Raw genomic sequence first — 21,929 nt, forward strand, 5'->3', positions numbered from 1 at the left:
GGCAACCCCATGTGACGACCCCGGGCTGGACTCTGCTTTGTCCACGGTGAAAGCCGATCCGGCGATCGACAGCACGAAGCTGAAGTATTTCTTCAGCGACCAGCACGGATCAGCTCCAGGCATGATGAAGCGATATCGTCCTCTTTTGGAAGGCCAAACAAAGTAGTTTCGCTTTCACAAGGAAGCACACAGCGCCTTCACGACATGGCGGCGGCGGCAACAATACTACAGCGAGATTAAAAGTTACGCCTTCTTTCTTTGCGTGAACATTTGGGCGGCGTTATGCAAATCTTCCCAGATAGTGACGTAGGTATGTGGGGGCGTGTTAGAACGAGCCGTTTTAGGTAGGCGTGGCTGACTCTTAACTTTTATAAAGAATATCTCTTTGGATTTGAGACTTTAGTCTTTGCAACTTTACAGATCTTCTTTATGCACCAAGAGCTAGTATCACTCCAAAGAGAAAGGAAAAATTTTAATCGCATCATGACCCCTTTAAACAAAATCATCAAAGATGTTGCTACAAAACTAGTAAACAACAACTGTTTTCAACATGAATAAATGTTTCTTGAGCAGCATACTGAAGACTGGAGCAATGGTTACTGAAAATTCAGCTTTGCCAAAGTAGTGAATTACATTTTAAAAAATATTAAAAGAGAAAACAGTAAACTGTATATTTTACAATATTACAGTTTTGTTGTATTTTTTCATCAAATAAATGCACTCTTGGTCTACATAAGAGACTTCTTTAAAAAATATCCCATTTTTGAAAGGTAGCATATGAAACAGAATTAAAATGTGAACTTTTTAGAGCTGCAGTCCGTAAGTTTTGCCTCTTTGTCGGCATCTCTGTTTGAAAACCTGAAATTGCAGCTGCGTGCGGAATTATCTTCCTTGCCTGGGTTGTGCGGCGGCACGGCTCCAGCGCGGATGAATCTAATGTTCTGAAGAGTATGTGTAGCAGTCAGTCACCACACCGGTGTGGATATTTACTGTACTTCGCAATCACAGATTCTGGCCTACGTCTTGGAATATGACCCAAATAAGAATTTTCACCAGATATTGCCATCTGAACAAGTAAGAAACAAGTCTGCCACGTTTGTTCTGACCAACTGAGGAAAAAAGCATTACCATAAATAACCGTTGTGAATCGGGCTAAAGTAAGGCGATAGTTTCGAACACTGGCTGGTTATGTACTTGCTCAAATATTGATTTCGGATCATTTTTAACCAAAAAAAGTTACGGACTGCAGCTTTAAGTAATAATTTCTAAAAAAATAATGAAATGTGAACTTTTTCAATTCATCAAAACTTGTAGTCTTAATTTGTGTAATATATACACATTTATTTATTAAAAATAGATTTTTCCCCACTGGTATTGACTACTTTAACTGGTATTGTTATGGCTCTACATAGAGAAATAGAAAATTAAACTGAGTTTGCCATTTTTATTTTCAGTGGTGAGCATGAGAACAGTGCTGGGTTTGTACCTGTTCAAACTCATCAGTGATGGTCTTGGGTTCCTCGTGCCGTTGGAACCACATCATGTATTTGGTGTGGAACCTCCACGATTGCTTCTTCAGTGCTTTAGCCGACAGGTACTGTGCCTTTGTGCCCTGAGACAAAATGCCGACCGAGAGAAAAAGTTGGAAGACTGCAACACCCAACAGATGTTTCTGCTTTATTTAAAGCAACAAACACAGACCTCCAGGTAGTAGAAAATGAAGAAGAGCGTTTCAGTGGACAATCTCTGGTAGAACTCAATAGAGTCCGAATGATGTGGGGGCACCTGGTGGTGGAATGGCGGTGTAGGACACGGGTTTCTCATCAGGTACTGCCTACAAACAGACAAAAAAACAGACTTGTGTCATATTAGGCCCACATCTTCAGCTTGAGGGTCAGCTGCTTGCTTTTAAATGCCTTGTTTTAATCTGCGTTTAGACTAGAGTGCATATTGTGTACCTGATTCTCTCTGAATCGGACGGGTGGGGCATGTGTATCCATGCTGCCTCCTGCATTGCCTGTTGGTAAAGCTGCTCTTTAGTGAGAGGGGTGGGGCCTAAAGGACACGCCCCTAAAGATGGCGGCAGGTTGACCTCTGAAACAGCAGGCTGAGGAGCCGTTGTGGGTCCCGGTGGGGCTGAGAACAGACATTTTTAATGTTTATGATGATTATACCAGCTCTGTACCTTATGTAACATCTAATCTGGCACACCAAACTGCAGTCTAGCTGTTAGACAGGGTGTGCTGTTTGTGGTTGAGTCATTTTAATCATAAGCTTGAAGGATACTGAGGTGTGACAGTTGACTGCACTACAAACAACCATGTACCTCAGTTAAATAGGTGCTGAAACGAGTTGTTTTAACTACTATTTCCCATGATTAGTTCAGTGCACTCTCTATCAAACAGGTCAGCATACAAGATACCTCGATCTGGGAGGTGTAGTGATGAAATCTCTCCATCCAGTGTCAGTCCCAGTGCCGCCCGTTCTGCCATAGCTTTCAAAGAGCTTGGTGGTTCAGGAGTCTGCCAGAGACCAAATGGAATTACATAAGAAACAGCACAATTTAAATCTACAGGAAACTGATTTCATTGTATTCGGTGGGAGTGACTCTTGAGAAATTTGTGTGTGAATTCTGCGCCACTGGCAGACTGAATCTAGTCTAGCCAGGATGAAAAACCACACCTTGATGGCTTCTGTGTTGAGTGTGTAGGAGTGTGGGCCATTTAGTAGACTCCCACCACCAGGTGTGCCGTCAGTGAAAGCAGGTGATGGGGAGGAGGGGGGTAGAGTGATAGAGCTCAATAAACTGGGGCCATTATCCAGACTACAATACAGAGGAAGTTGGAGAGAGAAAGACAGCGACAATCAATCAATCATATTACTGTTATATTAGCTACAACTCAAAGAATGCAAATGAACACTCACGTTTGACTGGTTGATGAACTCGAGGATGAGGAATGGCTGATTTGTGATTGGCTGGCACTGCTGAGTGAGGAGTCTGGTGTGTTGTCCGCAACCACAGCACTGTAACCTGTATGGAGAAAAATAAGAATTAAAAAAATTACTCATCTGGCAAAGAGAGATCAAATAAAAACATCAAAGAGATCAATAATAACACAATAATATTAGTAATGTTATTTAAAAAAAACTAAAAACAATTTCAAAGATAAATATTTAAATAATAATAATTATTACTATTATTATTATTATTACTACAAAAATAATATTTATGAGAAAGCAATAATTTAAAATAGTCATAATAATGAAAGAAAAAAATAATAATTTACATTTACAAAATCATTAAAAAGATGAATAATATTACTACTAATAATTATTATTCATATAAATAAAATGCTAAAAACAATAATTAAAAAGAGATAAAAAAGAACAATAAACAAATAAAAAAAATTTACATTTAAATATCAAAATATAGTTAAAATAATAATTATAACAACAATAACAATATAAGATACCTTAAAAATATAAAAATTAAAAAACAACTGAGATTTATTCATAATAATAATAATGATGATTAAGAGATGAAGGAGACAGCTGGAAAATACAGCCATTATCTTCAGCTAAACATTTATTCCTACTCATAAAATCAAAAATAAAAATATGACATTTGTAAATACAGTGGATAATTAACGGCCAGACTCACTGGTTGCTCCATTTTGTTTGAGGCCGCTAGCGGGTCTTGCAGGCGCTACGTTCGTTCCCACTCCTGCACTCGCCACAGAACTGCTTCCATTTCCACTCAATACGCTCTCTCCAGTTCCTCCTCCAGGTGCGGTGCCCACATGGCTTACAGGTATCTGTGCAGACGCCTGGAGAGCCGTCTGCCCTGGTACCAGGTTTAGAATTCCTCCGGTTAGGGTACTGTGACCCGGACTGGACCCAAGCAAGCCTATACCAGCCCCTGTACCCGTACCATTACTGGTCGCGCCTGTGTTTGCTCCCCCTGCACCTGCACTCGGTACAGATATGCCAGAACTTACACTGCCACTCCCCACCGGACCACTGGAGACACTACCTGCTGTTCCGCCTGCAGCCGCCTGGGCGTAGGGGGCAGGGGTAGAGCCTGAGAGAAGCCCTGCCATGGTGTTGAGAGAACCAGACATGCCGGCCATGCCCAGACCTGGCATCTGAGCCCCACTACTGCTGCTGATCACCGTCACGCCCCCTTTCCCCAGGCCCAAACCCAGTCTAGAGCCCTCAACCCCAGGAACAGATGAAGCCTGGGACTGGGAATTGGAAGTAACTGGGCCAGGTGTGCTGGAACTAGGCAGAGAGGAAGTAGTGGAGGCAGGTAGCGTGGGGTGACTAGGTGGACTAGGTGTGTTGTTGGAGGGAACGGATGTCGAGGAGAGTTTGACCTGTGCTTGCTGTTGAGACTGAGGAGCATGCTGCTGCACTGCGCTGCTAAAGCTTCCCAGCAGGCTGCTGCCCCCAGAGACCGCTGTGCAGCCAACGACGACAGTAGCCATAGAAACCAGCGAAGAGGAGGAGGAGGAGGAGCCTGAGGAGGCAGATGAGGAGAAGGACGAGAGAGATGGGTTGCCGTTCTTCACAGGAGACTGATCGGAGCAAGAAAGCCATGAGGTTAGAAACACAAATATCACTTTTCATTAAGAATACATGTCATTTTGGGTGAACAATTTCTGTCATCATTTCCTCATGCTGTGGTTCAAACTTTTTTACAACACAAAAAGTCTAAACTCAGAAGATTGTGCTGGTTATTCTGCTCCACATAATTATAATAAGCATTTCAAGCGTCAAAAAGGAAACAAAAGCACCATAAAAGTGATCCATACAACTTGTGTGCTACATTGCATATTAAGTCTCCTGAAGCCATACAAGTACTTTTATAGTGCTTCTGCACTGTAATAAAGTCATACATGTTTAAAACAACAATGTGAGTGTATAAACCTTTAACTGATAGTGAGGTCTCACCTGACTGACTTCACTGTCTGTCGATCGACCTCTCTTATCCTCCAAAATCTCCTGAGCAACACATAGTCACACATAACATAGTAAGACAATCAATACTGCGACTAAAAGTCAATAAAAGACCAGAGAAGAGCATGATTTGAGGTTCTGAGTGATTATAAATGATGGAGATGCTCTGCAGAATAGACTGATCCCAGAGGAAGAATGAAAGAAAGCGGATTACCATTGTGCCTGTGCCAGGAGATGGAGGGATGGGAGAAGAGGAAGTAGTGGAGGTCGGTGTGCTGCTGGACTGAAGGAACATCTCATCTTCAATATGGCCCTGAGGAGACGTCGCCATCAAAGTTGCCGCTAGAGGGAAAGAGATATTTATAAATGTGACCTATCTTGACAATTTACATAAACAACAACATTAATCTCGGGTTGCAAAGGGGTGGAAAATTTCCGGAAACTTTCCAAAAAAATCCCTGGAATATTCCCCCAAAAATCCTGGAAAGTTTCCAAAATTTCTGGAAAGTTTCCGAAATTTACTGGAAATTTTCCACCTTTTTTCAACCCTACATTCATCCCACACACACAGACTTACGTAATTCCTCCAAGTCCAGATCATCGTAGAGGAACTCATTCTCTTCAAAATCTGGGTCTTGCGAAGAGTCAATGTAATATTCCACATCATCTTTGATCTTATGGATTGCTTCAACCTGGATCGAATCGTTATCCAACATCCTCAAGATGGTCTCTAGCATACGAATGTGGTACCGGTGTCTTTCGATTAACCTCTTTAGTTCTTCAATCCGATCCTGCTTCTGAAGAAAACACAATAAACAGATCAGAATGGTATGAGAACAACTTGAGGTCTCTAACAGTGAGTGTTCACATAACAGTGAAAGCATAAAAAGGAGGACTAAAAAAAAAAAAGACTTAATTTATAATAAAACAGGAAAGTAGTGGAACGAAAGGATGGGGAAATGGAAAAAGTGAAACGCTGACCTCCTTGTCTCCTTTCTTTTTCCGTGTTTGAACAGAGAGGGACTCAACTTCACTTTCAAACTGGTCCACCTGCATGTTCAAAGTGTCTATTGTGTTCTGCGAGAGAGAAATCATGTCATTACTGCACTATTTGCATCCTGTTCAAAGTTTTTCTACCCCCCACTGTTATCCACGAGCCCTCTTGTACCGTGAGCCACTGTTCCATTTCCTCCTTCTCTTTCTGCGCTGGGTCTACTTTCTGAGCCAAGCCCAGCCCCTCTTTAGAGTAGGCCTTTGTCTTGGTTTCTCTTTCAACCACCTTAAATCGCTCCATTTGCTGAGGAGAAAGAGACAGAGATTCAAGTTAAGGGGTACAAGCTTGACAGATCAAGCGTGGGAAACGTATCTAAGAATTCATGAGGCAAAATTTAAACGTTATGCCAATGCACTGATATTTTTATCAAAATCACAAAATAATTTTGCAAACTGACAAGTGTGTTAAAATAAAATAGCCTTAAGGAATGGTACCGTTTCAATAAGCTTCCTGTTCTCCACTAGCTGCCGTTTGTCTTTGATCTCATTGGATGCCACCCATGTCTTAATCTGGTCTCGTAGCCGCTAAAAAGAAAAACAGGTGAGAACAATTATACTAATTGAGATTGAGAACACATATTTTTCCCTTGGTTCTAAATAAAGTGTACAATAATTATTCTATGCAACAGCTAGTTTCGCTTCTCTAAACTGATTGCCCAAGAAGTGTTCCAAGAGTGCTTATACCTAGTCCAAGTTCCTAGTTCTGTGCTTGTATTATTCCACTTATCCATGTTCACACAATTCCAGCTAAATGTCAAATCAGCATATCCTTACCTGGAGCTTTTTAATCTCTTTCTTGAGATCAGCCTCATATTTTTCCTTCTGGTTGGCATTGGCTGCATTGTGAAGCTGAGAATGAAATGGATTATTAAAATACAACATCTAACAACAAGTGCACGTTTTCTTTAGTTCCTTTTTGCATTATGCATTGGTTGTTGAGGTGTTAACGTCCCACCTTTTTCCAAATGTCTTCAAACTGTTCGACACCTTCAGTAACTTTTTTCAAACATCGATCTATTTCACCTGGTTGTGTAAAGCATATGATTATGCTTAAGTCATAAGTTCATATGATGATTCAGAAAACATCTGAACAGAAACTACTGTGTACAAGCAAGTGTAGCAGTGGAGAGTAGAGAAGAAAATATTTTCTATATCATAATATCTTACCTTGTAGTTTTCTCTTATCAGCCATGGCTTCGCTATGATACTGTCTTCATACCTTCTGTCACTGCAAGCACATCAGAGAGACTGTTAACTTGTACAGTATTCAGTGTGAGGCAGATGGTAAGTGTTTCTACTGCTCCCGACAGATAGATCTCATCTCAATAGAAAAGGCTGATATTAAACACCCTGCTCGATTCACGTTACACTATTTATCTGGGCAAAGAAAACGGTTAATAACTTCAAAGTTATATTTTACTCGAGTTCTTTCCAGGTAAACAAATAAACGCAACTGTCGCTTATGCAATCCCCCTAGATAATAGAAATTATGAAGAATTTTAATGACAGCGCGCCTTGATCGTCCCCACAGTTTAGATCACTTACACGGTAACGCCAACACAACCACAGTGTGTTTACGCAGATTTACGCAGCCTCTGATCACTGAGCACTAGCCACCAAGATGCTAACGTGTAAGATCAGCAGCATTTCATCGCCATATCTCATCTGCACTGATAATATGTCACCCTGGCAGTATATATAGACGGAATACTGTATATTTCTGCAGTTATCATGGATTAAGCTGCTGTTGTTGTGATGTCGAGCAGCGCTGACGGCTAACGCTCTGCTAGCATACACACAGTTTTTCCAGCAGAAGGTTTAGGGGATTTAAACTCTCAAATTGAATGCACAGTCGTCGTATACCTTTTTCAAAAGTGTGTAATATTCGTCAGTATCTCTATGTGACAGCCACGACCAAAATATCCGCCAATTCCTTATTTCAAATTTGGTAATGTTTTCAGCTCGTCAATCCCCCTTCTGTCCAGCAGTACATTAAAGATGGCCGGCAGACTCCGCCCACCGCTCGCTACTGAAGTTCCCGCCTCTCGTCTTTTTTCGTTCTTGTGATTCATTAAAAATGTCTGTCAATCATTTCTCAAGTTGTGACCGTCTCCGCTGGACCGCTGATCCCATTGGATGAAATATTGGGTGAAAGGTTATATTTACGGAAAAAGACCATTCTCTATACAAAAATTGACTTCTCTTAGGGCACTAACACAATTTTTCTTTATTTGTAACAACTGCACTAGTTTGTATTGAAAAAATTTATAATTGGAAAAATCCGTTTTTTAAGGAATTGATTGAGAGTTGATTAGATTTTTTATTTCACATTTTATTTCTAGGTACAAAATTGCAATAACAGAAAAAAATAATTTAGATATGGGGCTTGTTCCTATGGGGATATATATTTTGTAACTATTAATACCTAATAATCATAACAGGTACAATCAATTTACCACTTATTTGTCTTCCTGGACTATATGATAAAATTAGAAATAATTATAATTATAAAAATTGAAAATGTTTTTTGCCCCACCATTATTTAATAACATAAAGTGGAATCAATTTATCATGTTTTTAAACAGATATATGAGTAAAAATAGATTTATTTAACATTAATTCATTAGTTTTAATTTCATTAGTCAGATACTTAACCTACATATTTATGTATAATGTTCTCTTTGTGAAACCTTGAGTCACTTTAGCTACATTTAAAATCATTTTAGCTACATTTAAATAAACAAATTTAGTTGAAAGTTAGTCAACTAAATTTGTTTATTTAAATGTAGCTAAAATAAATTGATTGCAACCACTTACCTTTAAAAAATTTAGTAAATTCAATGAATCATTTTTTTCAGTGATTTTTACCAATTTACTCAAAATCTTTAGAAAAGTAGGCTATTAACGTCTTGATTGTTCATCTATCTTTTGATTACATACATAAATTATATTTTCAATTATGATGAAAGTTATATTAAACATTTAATTTAATTTCATTCCACATCTCCAGATGTGGATATACAAACTGTAAGCCTCCTTTCACAGCTTCATTATAAAAGAAATAAAACATTATACAGAGAAATTATATAGAATTCTGTTAACAAAACATGATCAAAAATATTCTACCCTTAACGTTTTCAGTCTTTTTCTATGGCTTATTTAATCTTTGTCTAAATTGTTATATATGTGAGATAGCTTCAGGATTGTGCTTAATTTGACTGAATATAACTAAACATTAACTGTAAGTAACTCTATATTCAAAATAAATTAATGTTAAATATCTCTCTCACCAATAATCAAATATAATATAAATAGAAATGTAGCAGATAAGCTCTTCAGAAGACAGTACTGTGGAGTATCGTGAAAAGCGTGTTTTATCGCCAAGATGTGTGCTGGCCAGATGGATTGTATTTCATGATTGTACGTTTATCACGTCAATCATCCACTGGCCTCCGCCCACCGCGTCAATAGACTTCCTGAAAACGCTCGTGCCTCCCCTACAGCTCAGGAAAGCTGGAGAACTCGCCATGTAGGGGGGACAAAAAAACCCAGGTAAGTCCGATATTACTTTCGCTTTGTCGCTTATTATTAAAGTCATTACACCCCGTAAGACACATACAAGTTTATAGTTCGCCCTTTTTGGTGAAGAATTTAAACAGAAACAGATCCGTTTTCAGGTTGATGTCTCTGAGCTCTCGTCAGCTTGGCTATTTAAAATGACATTAACAACATGTTTGCTGAATACATTGTTCTCCTCATCGGTAAAATCGAATTTAGTCTTTACCAGCTTTAAGGTTTTAACTGCCATCGTTATGTACAAACAAGTCCACTCATATCCTATTATATACTAGTGTTTTGTGTTGGCCTGCCATCAGCTAGCTGTGTTTATGTGAGTTTGACTCTGAGTTGCTAAGAAACTGTCTGCAGTTGTACTTATTAATTGCCTTGACATTAGTTTCTGTGATGGTTTATAATCACATCTTGCCTGCGGTTCATTTTATAGTACCCTTTGGTACAGGATAGCATAGAAGCTATTTGTTTTTTCGTCCACTTATGATCACACATAGTAAACTGCCAAATGTCACTATATGAGCTGCCTTTTGCATGTAAAACCCTTAATTAATACAAGTACACTCAGATGATAAAAGCCATTTCCCCCTTGTAACACTTAAATAAACTTGTGACTTTGACAGCTGACTGACCACCTGTCACATTCTGAGACACTTTGTAATTGTATGAACTTGTTATTTGATTTGTAATGTGACAGAGCTTTGCATTTTTACCTTTGCTTAATTGGATTGCTTGGCAAAATTGTATCTTTTATTTATTTCATAACCACTCACCTAAAGAAAGATCTACACAATTGTGTGCAAAGGCCATCAGTGTTTATATTTTATGATTTGTGAGGTCGCAACTGACTAATTATAGTCAAATTGCTTTGGTCTATCTGAATAAGTCTTGAAACTATCATATCATTGATGCAGTAAAATTCTTGGTGATAAAAGGGACAAAGTGTGCACTCGTGTGTGAAAACCCAGACAGTCAACAGAGCTCCTTTTGGCTCTAGAAAGGTAAAGCTTGAGGCAGCCTGAGAGAGGAATGTACTTTTTGGTCTACTGTGGGTTTTGATTTCTTGACGGTGTCTCCGCCCAGCTTTTCAAGGACAAAGTGGACATCATAGGGGCTTTTCTTTCTTTAACAGTTATGGAAATCTGCCAGGCATTTATTTTCGCAGGAGTCTTTAACAAGTGGAAAATAAAAGTATGTGATAAAATCACATATTTCTGCACTGAGCATTACTTGCTGACTGCCAGATTAAATTCCAAAAACAAAGTCTGCAGATTTTGAGTTACAGCTAAAACATCCTAAACCGCCGTCCATTTCGTCCCAGATGTTTACAGACTGCCGATATATTAGGCCTCTTGATTGCAGGCGTTTCCTGTCAGCCATAAACTCATACGATGAGATCTTAATCTGTTGAATCTGTCGTCAGTTCACATTTCAAACGTTCCTGTTCTCCACTGAGTTGAAATTGCGATTACATCTCAACTCTAGTTTTCATTCACGGTCCCGGTGTTGCGTTTCAGGCTCAATTGCAGAATTTACATATGAAGTGTCATCCAAGATTGATGCTGGACAGGTGTAATTCCACCCCAGACTGGTTTTGTTCTCTGTTTGGATCAAAATGACATAGCCCTGCATATTTGCAAACACTGGCAAACCACAGGCACTTGAACATTTTGAATAATGAACTTTGTATGCAGACTAAATCCATCTGTTCACATTTCCCCAGACTACCGGTTGCCACATTCTTTCTGTTGAGAAACAGAACCATATTGTTCAGCATGTTCCTTTCTGCTGATGCTAGACCTTTTAAGATATTGCACTATATGTTATCTGATTACTTAAGTCTGTTAAGGTTAAGTGCAGGTCAGTGGTCAACTTAACATCACATTTCATTAGAAAAGCAGCAAAGATGATATTGAATTCTGATGTAAAAGATACACTACTGTTTAAAAGTTTGGGGTCAGTAAATTTTTTTTTAGACTGTATTATTACAGAAATTATTCCAAAAGAATACTTTTATTCAGCAAGGATACATTACATTTCCCAAACATGACAGTAAATACATTTACATTGTTACAAAATATTTCTATTTCAAGTAAATGCTGTTCAATTCAAGTTTATTTGTATAGCGCTTTTCACGATACAAATCGTTGCAAAGCAACTTTTCACTTAATATATAATCATAATGTAACTGCATAATAATGCAAGAAGCCCTACACACTTCCAAATGACAACAATCTTTAAATTTTTAAGAATATTTAGATCATGGAAATTAAGTATCAAAATATTAGATACCTTAAAAAACTTGAATAAATAGTAAATAAACATTTTCTAACAAAAAGTGCAAAGTAACAAGTATCCTCTGAGGGGTTGGCATCATCTCTTCTCAGGTGTTCTGGATCCAGACTGAAGCTTGTGTAAATCCTAGTTACCACGGGATGTCAATCCTGTGGCAAAAACAGAGAAACAAATAGGGACATAATTAGCGTAGCTGCTGTTCCAACCAAGCAAAATTGATTTGTTTAACCCAAGCTAAAGAATAATAATGTGCATTTGATCAGATATAACTGCAGTACAAGATTATGATATGCATTATTTGAATGCTTGGCCAAAGAGATGTGTCTTTAATCTAGATTTAAACAGAGAGAGTGTGTCTGAACCCCGAACGTTATCAGGAAGGCTATTCCAGAGTTTGGGAGCCAAATGCGAAAAAGCTCTACCTCCTTTAGTGGACTTTGCTATCCTAGGTACTACCAAAAGTCCAGAGTTTTGCGACCTTAGGGAGCGTGATGGATTGTAGCGTGGTAGAAGACTAGTTAGGTACGCAGGAGCTAGCCCATTAAGGGCCTTATAGGCAAGTAATAATATTTTGTAACTGATACGGAACTTAATAGGTAGCCAGTGCAGAGACTGTAAAATTGGGGTAATATGATCATATTTTCTTGACCTGGTAAGGACTCTAGCCGCTGCATTTTGGACTACCTGTAGCTTGTTTATTGAAGATGCAGGACAACCACCTAGCAGTGCATTACAATAGTCCAGTCTAGAGGTCATGAATGCATGAACTAGCTTTTCTGCATCAGAAACAGGTAACATGTTTCGTAACTTTGCAATGTTTCTAAGATGGAAGAATGCTGTTTTTGTAACATGGGAAATATGATTTTCAAAAGACAAGTTGCTATCTAATATAACACCCAGATTTTTGACTGTAGAGGAAGTAACCGTACATCCGTCTAGTTGCAAATTGTAATCCACGAGATTCTGTGTACTGTCTTTTGGTCCAATAAGTAATATCTCTGTCTTATCCGAGTTTAATAGGAGAAAATTATTGGTCATCCAATCTTTTACATTTTTAACATATTCTGTTAGCTTAGATAATTTAGAAGTTTCATCTGGTCTTGTTGAGATATATAGTTGAGTATCATCGGCATAACAGTGGAAACTAATCCCGTATTTTCTAATAATATTACCAAGGGGCAACATGTATATCGAAAATAGCAGAGGACCTAGGACAGATCCTTGTGGCACTCCATATTTTACTGGTGATAATTGAGATGACTCCCCATTTAAATGAACAAGGTGGTAGCGATCGGACAGGTAGGATCTAAACCATCTTAAAGCCTGCCCTTGAATATCTGTATAGTTTTGTAATCGATCTATGAGTATGTGATGATCTATAGTGTCGAACGCAGCACTAAGATGAAGTAAAACTAGCAATGAGATACAGCCTTGGTCTGACCCAAGAAGCAAGTCTTTTGTAATTTTAACAAGTGCAGTTTCTGTGCTATTGTGGGGCCTGAAACCTGACTGAAATTCTTCGTAGAGATCATTTTTTTGCAGGAAGGAGCACAATTGAGCAGACACAACTTTTTCTAAAATTTTAGACATAAAAGGAAGATTTGAAATGGGTCTGTAATTTGCCAGTTCACTAGGATCTAGTTGTGGTTTCTTAATAAGAGGCTTAATAACCGCCAGCTTGAATGGTTTTGGGACGTGACTGTTGTTCTTTTGAACGTCAAAGAATTCTGAAAAAAATTATGACGGTTTCCTCAAAAATATTAAGCAGCACAACTGTTTTCAACTGTGATAAAAAATAAGAAATGTTATCAGATATTAGAATGTTTTCTAAAGGATCATGTGATACTGAAGACTGGAGTAATGGTTGCTAAAAACTCTGCTTTTTTGCCATTACAGGAATACATTACATTTGAAAATATATTAATATCGAAAGTTATTTTAAATTGTATTCAGAGACTTCTTTCAAAAATATAAAAAAAGCCCCAAACTTTTGAAAGGTAGTACATCTTCTATAACAGAAGGTCCTCAGCTTCTATTCAGAATAATATCTTGTTCATATTCTTAGGGTTCATATTACTTGACCTATATTGCTTTCTAGGATGCAAAATATCACATTTAACTTTTGAAAGGTAATCTTTCTCTTTCTGTCTCTCTCCAAACCTTCTGTTCTCTGTGTAACAGGGCTCCTTTCACATCGGATAAAGAGGTTTACCATGACTTGAGACCCTGTCCCAGCACTCCTCCTCTTTCTGTATTTTGTGTTTTATTTATTTTCCTTTTTGAGGACTATCTTGCAAGGATTGAAGAACAGAGTTCAACGTTCATGGATATCAAATCCTGGATTTTCTGGCATTTTTTTATTGGGTGAGCTATAATACATGAGTTCCCAGCACTACTACAATCTCTGACACTGCTTTGGACCTAAACCAGAAGTGACATCCCTGTTCACCTCTATCACTTCCTAAACCTTGTTTTTTTTTGGAGAGGAACTGTATTTTTAGTCAACCACCACGATAAGGTTTCATTTGCTTATTCTCAAACACTATCCTCGGCCGGGCCGTTACCTCTGCTCTCTGTGCTTTGTTTGTCACTGAACATAGCATTTATAGGGTTATTATAACCTTAGTGTGTGTTTATTTTTAGTCATTTGTAAGTTCCATGTTCTCTGACCTTAAGACAATGCATTGTTAATTGAAATTGTGCTTCCTATTTTATTTAAACAATTTGTGAGAGTGGAAAATTGTTCAATTTAGTAACTTAAGAAATTTTGTTTAATGATTATTTATGTAGAAGCTCCGTTTCCGTTTCATTTCCGTTTAACCTTGACAAAGGGTAAGCCTTTTCTCATATTGTGATATTTTGCCAGTGCAGTCAGACAAAGAGAGAAAAGCAAATAATCTGGCTGCTTTGTGCATCTTAATTTTTAAAACAAAACTATGATTTTTGTTGGGATACTAGCAATACTAAACTGGAAATCTCTTTTGTGTATTGTGTTTTGATCAGATGATCATAAGAGGATTTAGCATTGTTTCCAAGCAAAATGCACTGATGGAAAAGATTTAACACTATCAGGGATAAAAAAAAAGCCTGCTGATGTTTTTTTGTGTGTTTTGAAAAGACACCTGTTGAAGCACTGTCATCATTTGTAACTTGTTTAACCTTAAGTTTACACAAAAGCCCATGATTTGGGCTTAAAAAAGCTGACACATTTTATCTCAGAACAACTAGTGCATCTGTCCAGAAAGTCATCTCTGCAAATCAGAAGAAAGACCTCTTCATGAGGCATTCAAGCTGTATTGTCCAAATATACTTTCTGCATCCCAGTGGCACTACCTTTTGAGCCCAGACATTGAACATGCGCTCCCCAGGCCCAGAGAGTCCATCTATGACTGAGGAGGCCCTGCTGCACGGACAGTTCGGCGGTTGGAGCAGCGGAGGGGGAAGTGGAAGTAACAGCAACAGCTGCCCCAACAGCCCTGGAGGTGTTTCTTTACCTTCCAGCCCAGCCTCCACCAACTACGCCCTGACCCTCACGCCAACCCACATCCATGTCCAGCGGTTGTCTCCACGTGCAGGGAAGCAGTTCAGGCTGATCCTGCCGCTGGCGGAACTGACCGGATGCAGCTGCCCGCGCTCGCCGGCCCCTCCTTTGCTGGTGCTTTACTGGTACCCTCCGGGTCGTCGCCGCAAAGGCGTCTCCAGACATAGACAGGTGCGGGCGTACTTGGCGGAGAGCAGAGTTGAGGCGGAGAAATGGAACGCTGCTGTACAGAGCCTGCTGAGGGGAATGGATGTCAGCTCCACCACAGGTGGGTGTCAGGGTTTGATCAATCGTAAATGCTTTGTCTCTGGAGTGTCTATGCTTTTGTTAGTGGGAAATCATTTAATGTACTCCCTCAATGTCTTCACTAAATGCATCCAGATGCTGCTAATTCTTCAAGATGTTTGTCAGTGCTGTTGCATTAATGTTTTGTCATTAATATGTGTCTTGTAAATAAGATGCCACTTTGATTTCTTCAATGAGCTAAATTTATGTGAGTATGAATCATGTCTGTATGCATTTATTTTTGTAAGAGTTTAACTGTTCCCTCCTGCTCTTTTTTCCTGTTTTGTTTTTTTTTTGCACTCATAATGTGTACCACATGCTGTCATTGACGGTCAGAGAATGGGTGGGTCTGCGGCAGGGAAAATGTAGCCTGTTTTGAGTAGTGCAGATCGTTTGGTAGCAGTACACCAGGCTTTATTGACTTTAACAGATGCTGCTTGTTATTGCTCTGTCCCTGTTTTTAACTGCAGTGCTGTAGGTAGTTGTCAGTGCTAGTTGTTGCAGCTCAGTAAATTGTTAAAATACATTTATATGATGTTAATAAGTTTGTTGGATTGTTAGTTTGTGTTAGGAGTGCAGATCTTGGGTCAGTTTAGTGGTTATAATGCTGTGAAAATATAAAGACACCCCATTATTTATTTAATTTTTTATTGCTAAAATAACATTTGATCATCCTTTCAATTATGCTGATTGGTAAAACTTGGATATTTGTAGATAAAATTAAAACAACAATGAAACAAACTTTTACAATCAGCTGTTTAAACAAGAAAAACAAGTGTAGCCTAACATTTATGGGAAAAGTTATGATTAAGAAATTGATGGTAAAGTGTTGCCTCAAGTTAATTTCAAAATACGCGAGTCAACCATCTGAAAAAGCACAACTTTGCTCTACATGGGAAGTTGTGAAGGAAGAAGTTCTGATCTAGTTTGATAACAGGACTGTACATGCACCGTGTTCTGGATAGATGAGACCTATCCCAAATTTCAATCTTAAATATCATACAGTTGAACCATTAATGTAAGAAACTTTGTGATTGATTTATTTTGTTGAATAAAATATAATGTGGAATTTGTTACTGGATCATTTAAATTCTCTTTTCATCAGTATTTTTGAAATGAAGGTCAGATATGTGTTCTTGAGGTGTACTTATTTTTCACATCTGCCAAAAACATTTATGGTCTGTTTTCAGATGGGTTAGGATGTGGCTTAGTATTGTTTTTAGCCTTAAAATGAAGGCCTTATCCTCACTTGTTTGTTTTTGTTTGCTTATTGAGCAGAATTTTGCAAAAGCATGTTGCCCCGTCCCCGTCGACTGTTGCTGCTGGTCAATCCATTCAGTGGCCGGGGTCAGGCAATGCAGTGGTGTCAAACGCACATACTTCCAATGATAAGAGAAGCCAACGTCAGCTACAACCTCATACAGACAGGTAAGAACAACACACACAATCACACACATATGGCGTCAGCTGCAAACCCTTCAAATATTTTTTTGAACTCTCAAAACAACAGTGCTCAGAATCTGATTGTTTGCATGTGACGCATGTGGTTTTGTTGTTGAACAGAGCGTCAGAATCATGCACGTGAGCTAATCAAAGAGATCTCGCTACCAGAATGGGACGGAATTGTCATTGTTTCTGGAGATGGACTCTTGCACGAGGTAAATATTGTAACAGTCTTTGATTGCTTTGTCACATACATTTAATTAACTAAGCTAATACAGAAACTACTTCTTACAGGAAAATTGTTTGAGAAATTTCCTGGAACGTCTGTGGAATTCTGTATAATTGATTTAAACATGGTAAAACATGTTAAATGGCTGAAAATAATACTCTCTTATTGGTAGCTGAAGACGTGACCAAATTAGCGAAGGTATTTAATAAATGTAGCGGCAGAGGGGTATGAACATTCTGGATGACTCAAGTTTGATTTCTTTAGTACCTGACTGACCTACCACATGGTTTGTATGTAAAAATAAGATTATTTGCATATTATTTACATATTAATCTGTGTGTCCTCTTTCTGCAGGTGATAAATGGCCTGATGGAACGGCCAGACTGGGAACAAGCAATAAAAACCCCTGTGGGAATCCTGCCTTGTGGCTCTGGAAATGCACTTGCTGGTTCAATCAACCACTATGCAGGGTACGAAATGTACTTGAGCTCACCAGGGGCCTGATGTATAAACGTTGCCAATTTTCCACGTATATATTGAGATTTATAAAAAATAAACGTATTTTTGTGTAATAATAAGTAAATATGTGCGGGTACTCTAGACTGTGCGCGGATGGCGGTTATATCCGCGGGCGCTGCGGATAATCCGCGGATCGGGTGGGTCGGGTAATAAAAAAATGCATTCTGATTATTTGCGGGTGGGTCGCGGGTGGATAAAATAAATCATTAATGATGCAAGTATTAACTACATTTTCTAAATTATGAACGTGTTTTAAATAGGCTACAGAAATTGAATAAACTGTAAATTAACATTAAAAGTTATTCAACAAAACATTATTTAGTCAAGAGCAGTAAGGGATTTTCTCTGTCTTTTGTTGTTTGATTAACATTAATAAAAGACGGCACAGCTTTATTAGGCTGCTGTCACAAGACCTATTTCACGGATCCAATACTGATACTCATGCGTTTTATTTTGCAACTGTTTACATTAACTTAAAGGGGTCATATGATGCTTTTTTAAAGATCATTATTTTGTGTATTTGGTGTACGGGTCGGGTGCGGTTATCTAAATCAGACAAAAATACAGGTGCGGGCGGTTGGCGGGTGGATAATTTATTTGAAGCTGCGGATTCGGGTGACGTTTTAGCTCATCCGCGCATCACTAGCGTACGCACTCTTTTACTGGCGTAATAGCGAAGTCTAATGATTTCAGACCCTCTTTTCCTTTCAATATACACATTTAGATTAAATATTCTGCTCATTAATGAAGTTAAGCATTGACATTACATAGTCATTATTCAAAAGTTATACAAAAACTTATGAATTTAGATATTTAGATATTTGTAGTGGATGCGCTGTTTTTTGATCACTTGTTGCATGCTGTTTTAATGACAGCGAGGAGTGCTAGGCACACAGTAATGTTTCTTTAAACTGCAGATCTTATGTTAAGAGAATTTTTTTTTTTAGCAAGAACATGAATGATGCGCACTTACTTCGATATTGTGGCAGACACTGCTGGATTCGGTGGTCGAACAGTCGACTGGCAAGTTTAAATAGGTCCGAATATATTAGCCTACTGCACAACGAAAGAGATCCACTATATTCTAAAAAGATTCTCTGAGAAGTATTTTCTACAATTTTGTTTTTACATTCATTTTGATATATTTATTCGAAAACGAAACAAGGACAGTGAATGATTTTTTAGCAATGTAATGTACCGTACAAATTGCATTTTTAGTCTGCATGTCATATTTTCCTAATGTCTTGTACCTTTGACTGTGATAAACATGGTGTCACGTGGATGGGAATATGCATGGAAATGATATGCAGATGAGGTTATGCATAGTAAAACTAGGCGTTGTAAGCTTCATATATGGTGATTTTGGGGAGGAGATGCATGTACGCACAATCTTCCGCTGACAGGGATTTATAAAAGGATTTTTGCGCAGGTTCTGGTGTATGCATGGTTTTATAAATCTGAAAACTTTTGTGCGTACGCCAAATCTAGCTTTTGTGCGTACGTACACTTTTAGGATGAAATCTACAGAAAGTTTTATACATGAGGCCCCTGGGGTGAAAATCTCCAGTTCTTCTTCAGAGAAGTTGACCCAAAAATTTAAATTGTCATGATTCAATGATTTCAAACCTATATGTTGTTATTTTCCCCGTTATCTCTTACTGTATGTGCAATAAATCTGTGAAGATTCTTTAAAAATTCTTTGTGTATGAAAAAACAATGTTCCCTCTGCGGAGATAAAAAAAAAAATATACAGAGGTGATGATTCTCGTTCGTATTTGAATATTTTTTGTTTCAAGTATTGAGAGTAAATTAAATTAAGGGTTTTTTGGTGTTTTAATAAATGTGATTGAATTGAACCTATTTCCATTTTCCTGTCTGTCTCTTAGATATGACATGTGCCTTCGGGAGCCTCTCCTCCTCAACTGCTGTTTTCTGCTGTGCCGGGGTGGGGTTAAACCGATGGACTTGGTGTCTGTTACAACCAGCCCATGCGCTTCATCCACAGCCAATCAGAATGGGCACCCACCTGCTCCCAGGAGGCTTTTCTCTTTCCTTTCTGTGGCCTGGGGTTTTGTGTCTGATGTGGACATAGAGAGTGAGCGCTACAGAGGGCTGGGCTCAGCACGGTTTACACTTGGAACACTAGTGAGATTGGCTTCTCTGCGCTCTTATAAGGGCCGTCTTTCCTACCTGCCACCCGGTGTCAACCCGCCCCCCGATGCCACACCTCAGCCGCCCCGCAGACCACTGTCACGCAGCATTACCGAAGGTTTGGAGGGATTTTGTCGCACTCCCATTCACCGGACCTGCTCCGATATGGGCCTGAGTGAACAAAGAAGTCTCCGTAAAGGAGATGGGGAAAGAGAGAGGGAAAGAGAGAGGGAGAGGCAGGAGAGAGAGCGGGAGAGGGAGAGGAGAAGAGAGAGAGCAAGAGGTGTTGGAGTAGTGAGAGCTAGCAGTCTCGCAGAAGACCGAGAGAGAGAGGTGGAAGCAGAAGAGAAGATGGAGGAGACGTCAGGGACCAGCTCGGAATCAACTGAAAGGGAAGAGTGTGACAACATAGCCAGTAATAATGGAAACAGGGAAGAAGAGAATAAACCAGGTGGGGATGAGATGGATGGAGAAGAAGTGACGAAAGCAAGAGATTCGAGTGAAAGGGATGAGGCAAACGAATGCAACGAGAGTTATCAAACCACTCCACCTGAGATACAATGCACACTACGTAAAAACTCGGCCCCTTCTAGCCAGATAATCAATGCCTTTTTCAGCCAGCCAATTGGTGCAGAACCTGACCAAGACTTGGAGCTGGCAGCCTATGGCAAGGAGGATGAAGACATAAATGGCACCTACTTTCAGAGAGAGGCATTTCCACTGGACAAGTCTCGAGAGCGAGCCCTTACCATCTCATCTTCTCCATTCCGTCAGTCTCCTTTCAAAGCTTTCAAAGCTAAAACTTTAGACCAGAACCAGAACCCCTCACGACCACGACCCCTCTCTCTTCTCCACCAATCACATTCAAACTCTCTCCCTCCAAAATTTCCGTCCCTCTCTCTGTCCCTTTCCCCGACCCCTCCTTCGTCTCCATCTTGCGCCTCTCCCCACTCTTCTTATCTCGCGCCACGTCCCAACACTCCTAGCTCATCTTCCCCATCGCCTTCTTTTCATTCACCAACCCCTTCCTTCAACTTTGACCTTGTTGAGCCCGCAGGACCCCTGAAGAACTGCCCTCTCATGACATCCTCCTTCAACCTGCCAGAGGATGATCTGCTACCTCCTCTGGACCAACCTCTCCCTACACGCGACTGGGTCACTATTGAGGGCGATTTTGTCCTGGTGCTTGCCATCTACCAGAGCCACCTGGGAGCAGATCTTCTCGCTGCGCCTCAGGCTCGATTTGATGATGGGCTGATCCATCTGACATTTGTGCGGGCTGGTATCTCCCGAGCTACACTGCTTAGATTGTTCCTAGCAATGGAGAGAGGAGCCCATTTGTCCCTTAGCTCTCCCTACGTTAGTCATGTTTCTGCTCGGGCGTTCCGCCTTCAGCCACTTTCACCACGAGGAACCCTCACTGTAGATGGAGAGCTGGTGCCCTATGGGCCACTCCAAGCACAGGTGAGGTTGGTCAATCTTTATTGGTTAAAAAAATTATTTAATAACAGTTATTATGAATATAATGAATAATGAATATCAATTTTTTAATACTGTATATTACAATGTTGTGATTCCTACATACTCCTGAGGCATTTAAAATGATTGATTTTAGTTTTTGGTGTTTTATTTTAAATGTATCTTCTCCAAAAGTCTGAAAGCTTTCTTTTTTAAAGGGGTCATAGGATGCCCAATTTCCACAAGTTGATCTGATTCTTTAGGGTCTTAATGAAAAGTCTGTAACATAGTTTGGTTAAATTTCTCAATGGTAGTGTAAAAAACACATTTTTTACCCCGTCAAAAACAGCTCTTTTCAGAGCAAGCCGTTTTGTAGCATTTTCCTTTAAATGTTAATGAGCTATGCTGACCCCGCCCCTCTCTTCC

General features: G+C 39.3%; 2 protein-coding genes across 4 annotated transcripts in view; one reads left to right on the forward strand and one right to left on the reverse strand.

Annotated features, from left to right (window-relative positions):
* LOC107716836 (CCR4-NOT transcription complex subunit 3-like) overlaps positions 1 to 8,027 on the reverse strand; it is a 10,233-nt gene extending 2,206 nt beyond the window's left edge. The window contains exons 1-17 of one of the 2 annotated variants that reach the window (XM_016523427.1): positions 7,876 to 8,027; positions 7,180 to 7,240; positions 6,968 to 7,035; positions 6,787 to 6,861; positions 6,448 to 6,537; positions 6,128 to 6,256; positions 5,941 to 6,036; positions 5,537 to 5,756; positions 5,174 to 5,301; positions 4,954 to 5,004; positions 3,662 to 4,577; positions 2,926 to 3,031; positions 2,683 to 2,824; positions 2,423 to 2,522; positions 1,959 to 2,136; positions 1,702 to 1,834; positions 1,487 to 1,612 (exon numbers count right to left, since the gene is read on the reverse strand). In XM_016523427.1, coding sequence (XP_016378913.1) covers positions 1,487 to 1,612; positions 1,702 to 1,834; positions 1,959 to 2,136; positions 2,423 to 2,522; positions 2,683 to 2,824; positions 2,926 to 3,031; positions 3,662 to 4,577; positions 4,954 to 5,004; positions 5,174 to 5,301; positions 5,537 to 5,756; positions 5,941 to 6,036; positions 6,128 to 6,256; positions 6,448 to 6,537; positions 6,787 to 6,861; positions 6,968 to 7,035; positions 7,180 to 7,204 — 2,583 coding nt within the window. In that variant the 5' untranslated portion in view covers positions 7,205 to 7,240; positions 7,876 to 8,027. The remainder of the gene's footprint in view (positions 1 to 1,486; positions 1,613 to 1,701; positions 1,835 to 1,958; positions 2,137 to 2,422; positions 2,523 to 2,682; positions 2,825 to 2,925; positions 3,032 to 3,661; positions 4,578 to 4,953; positions 5,005 to 5,173; positions 5,302 to 5,536; positions 5,757 to 5,940; positions 6,037 to 6,127; positions 6,257 to 6,447; positions 6,538 to 6,786; positions 6,862 to 6,967; positions 7,036 to 7,179; positions 7,241 to 7,875) is intronic. The other variant, XM_016523429.1, reaches the window with a different exon arrangement.
* A 1,484-nt stretch (positions 8,028 to 9,511) lies between these two features.
* LOC107716839 (sphingosine kinase 2-like) overlaps positions 9,512 to 21,929 on the forward strand; it is a 14,382-nt gene continuing 1,964 nt past the window's right edge. The window contains exons 1-7 of one of the 2 annotated variants that reach the window (XM_016523431.1): positions 9,512 to 9,564; positions 14,059 to 14,241; positions 15,246 to 15,686; positions 16,982 to 17,131; positions 17,267 to 17,361; positions 17,730 to 17,845; positions 19,781 to 21,509. In XM_016523431.1, the coding sequence (XP_016378917.1) occupies positions 15,263 to 15,686; positions 16,982 to 17,131; positions 17,267 to 17,361; positions 17,730 to 17,845; positions 19,781 to 21,509 (2,514 nt within the window). In that variant the 5' untranslated portion in view covers positions 9,512 to 9,564; positions 14,059 to 14,241; positions 15,246 to 15,262. Of the gene's footprint in view, positions 9,565 to 14,058; positions 15,687 to 16,981; positions 17,132 to 17,266; positions 17,362 to 17,729; positions 17,846 to 19,780; positions 21,510 to 21,929 lie in introns of both variants that reach the window. The other variant, XM_016523430.1, reaches the window with a different exon arrangement.

Source organism: Sinocyclocheilus rhinocerous, unplaced genomic scaffold, assembly GCF_001515625.1.
Source record: "Sinocyclocheilus rhinocerous isolate Xijiao unplaced genomic scaffold, SAMN03320098_v1.1 scaffold300, whole genome shotgun sequence".
Taxonomy (NCBI): Eukaryota; Metazoa; Chordata; class Actinopteri; order Cypriniformes; family Cyprinidae; genus Sinocyclocheilus; species Sinocyclocheilus rhinocerous.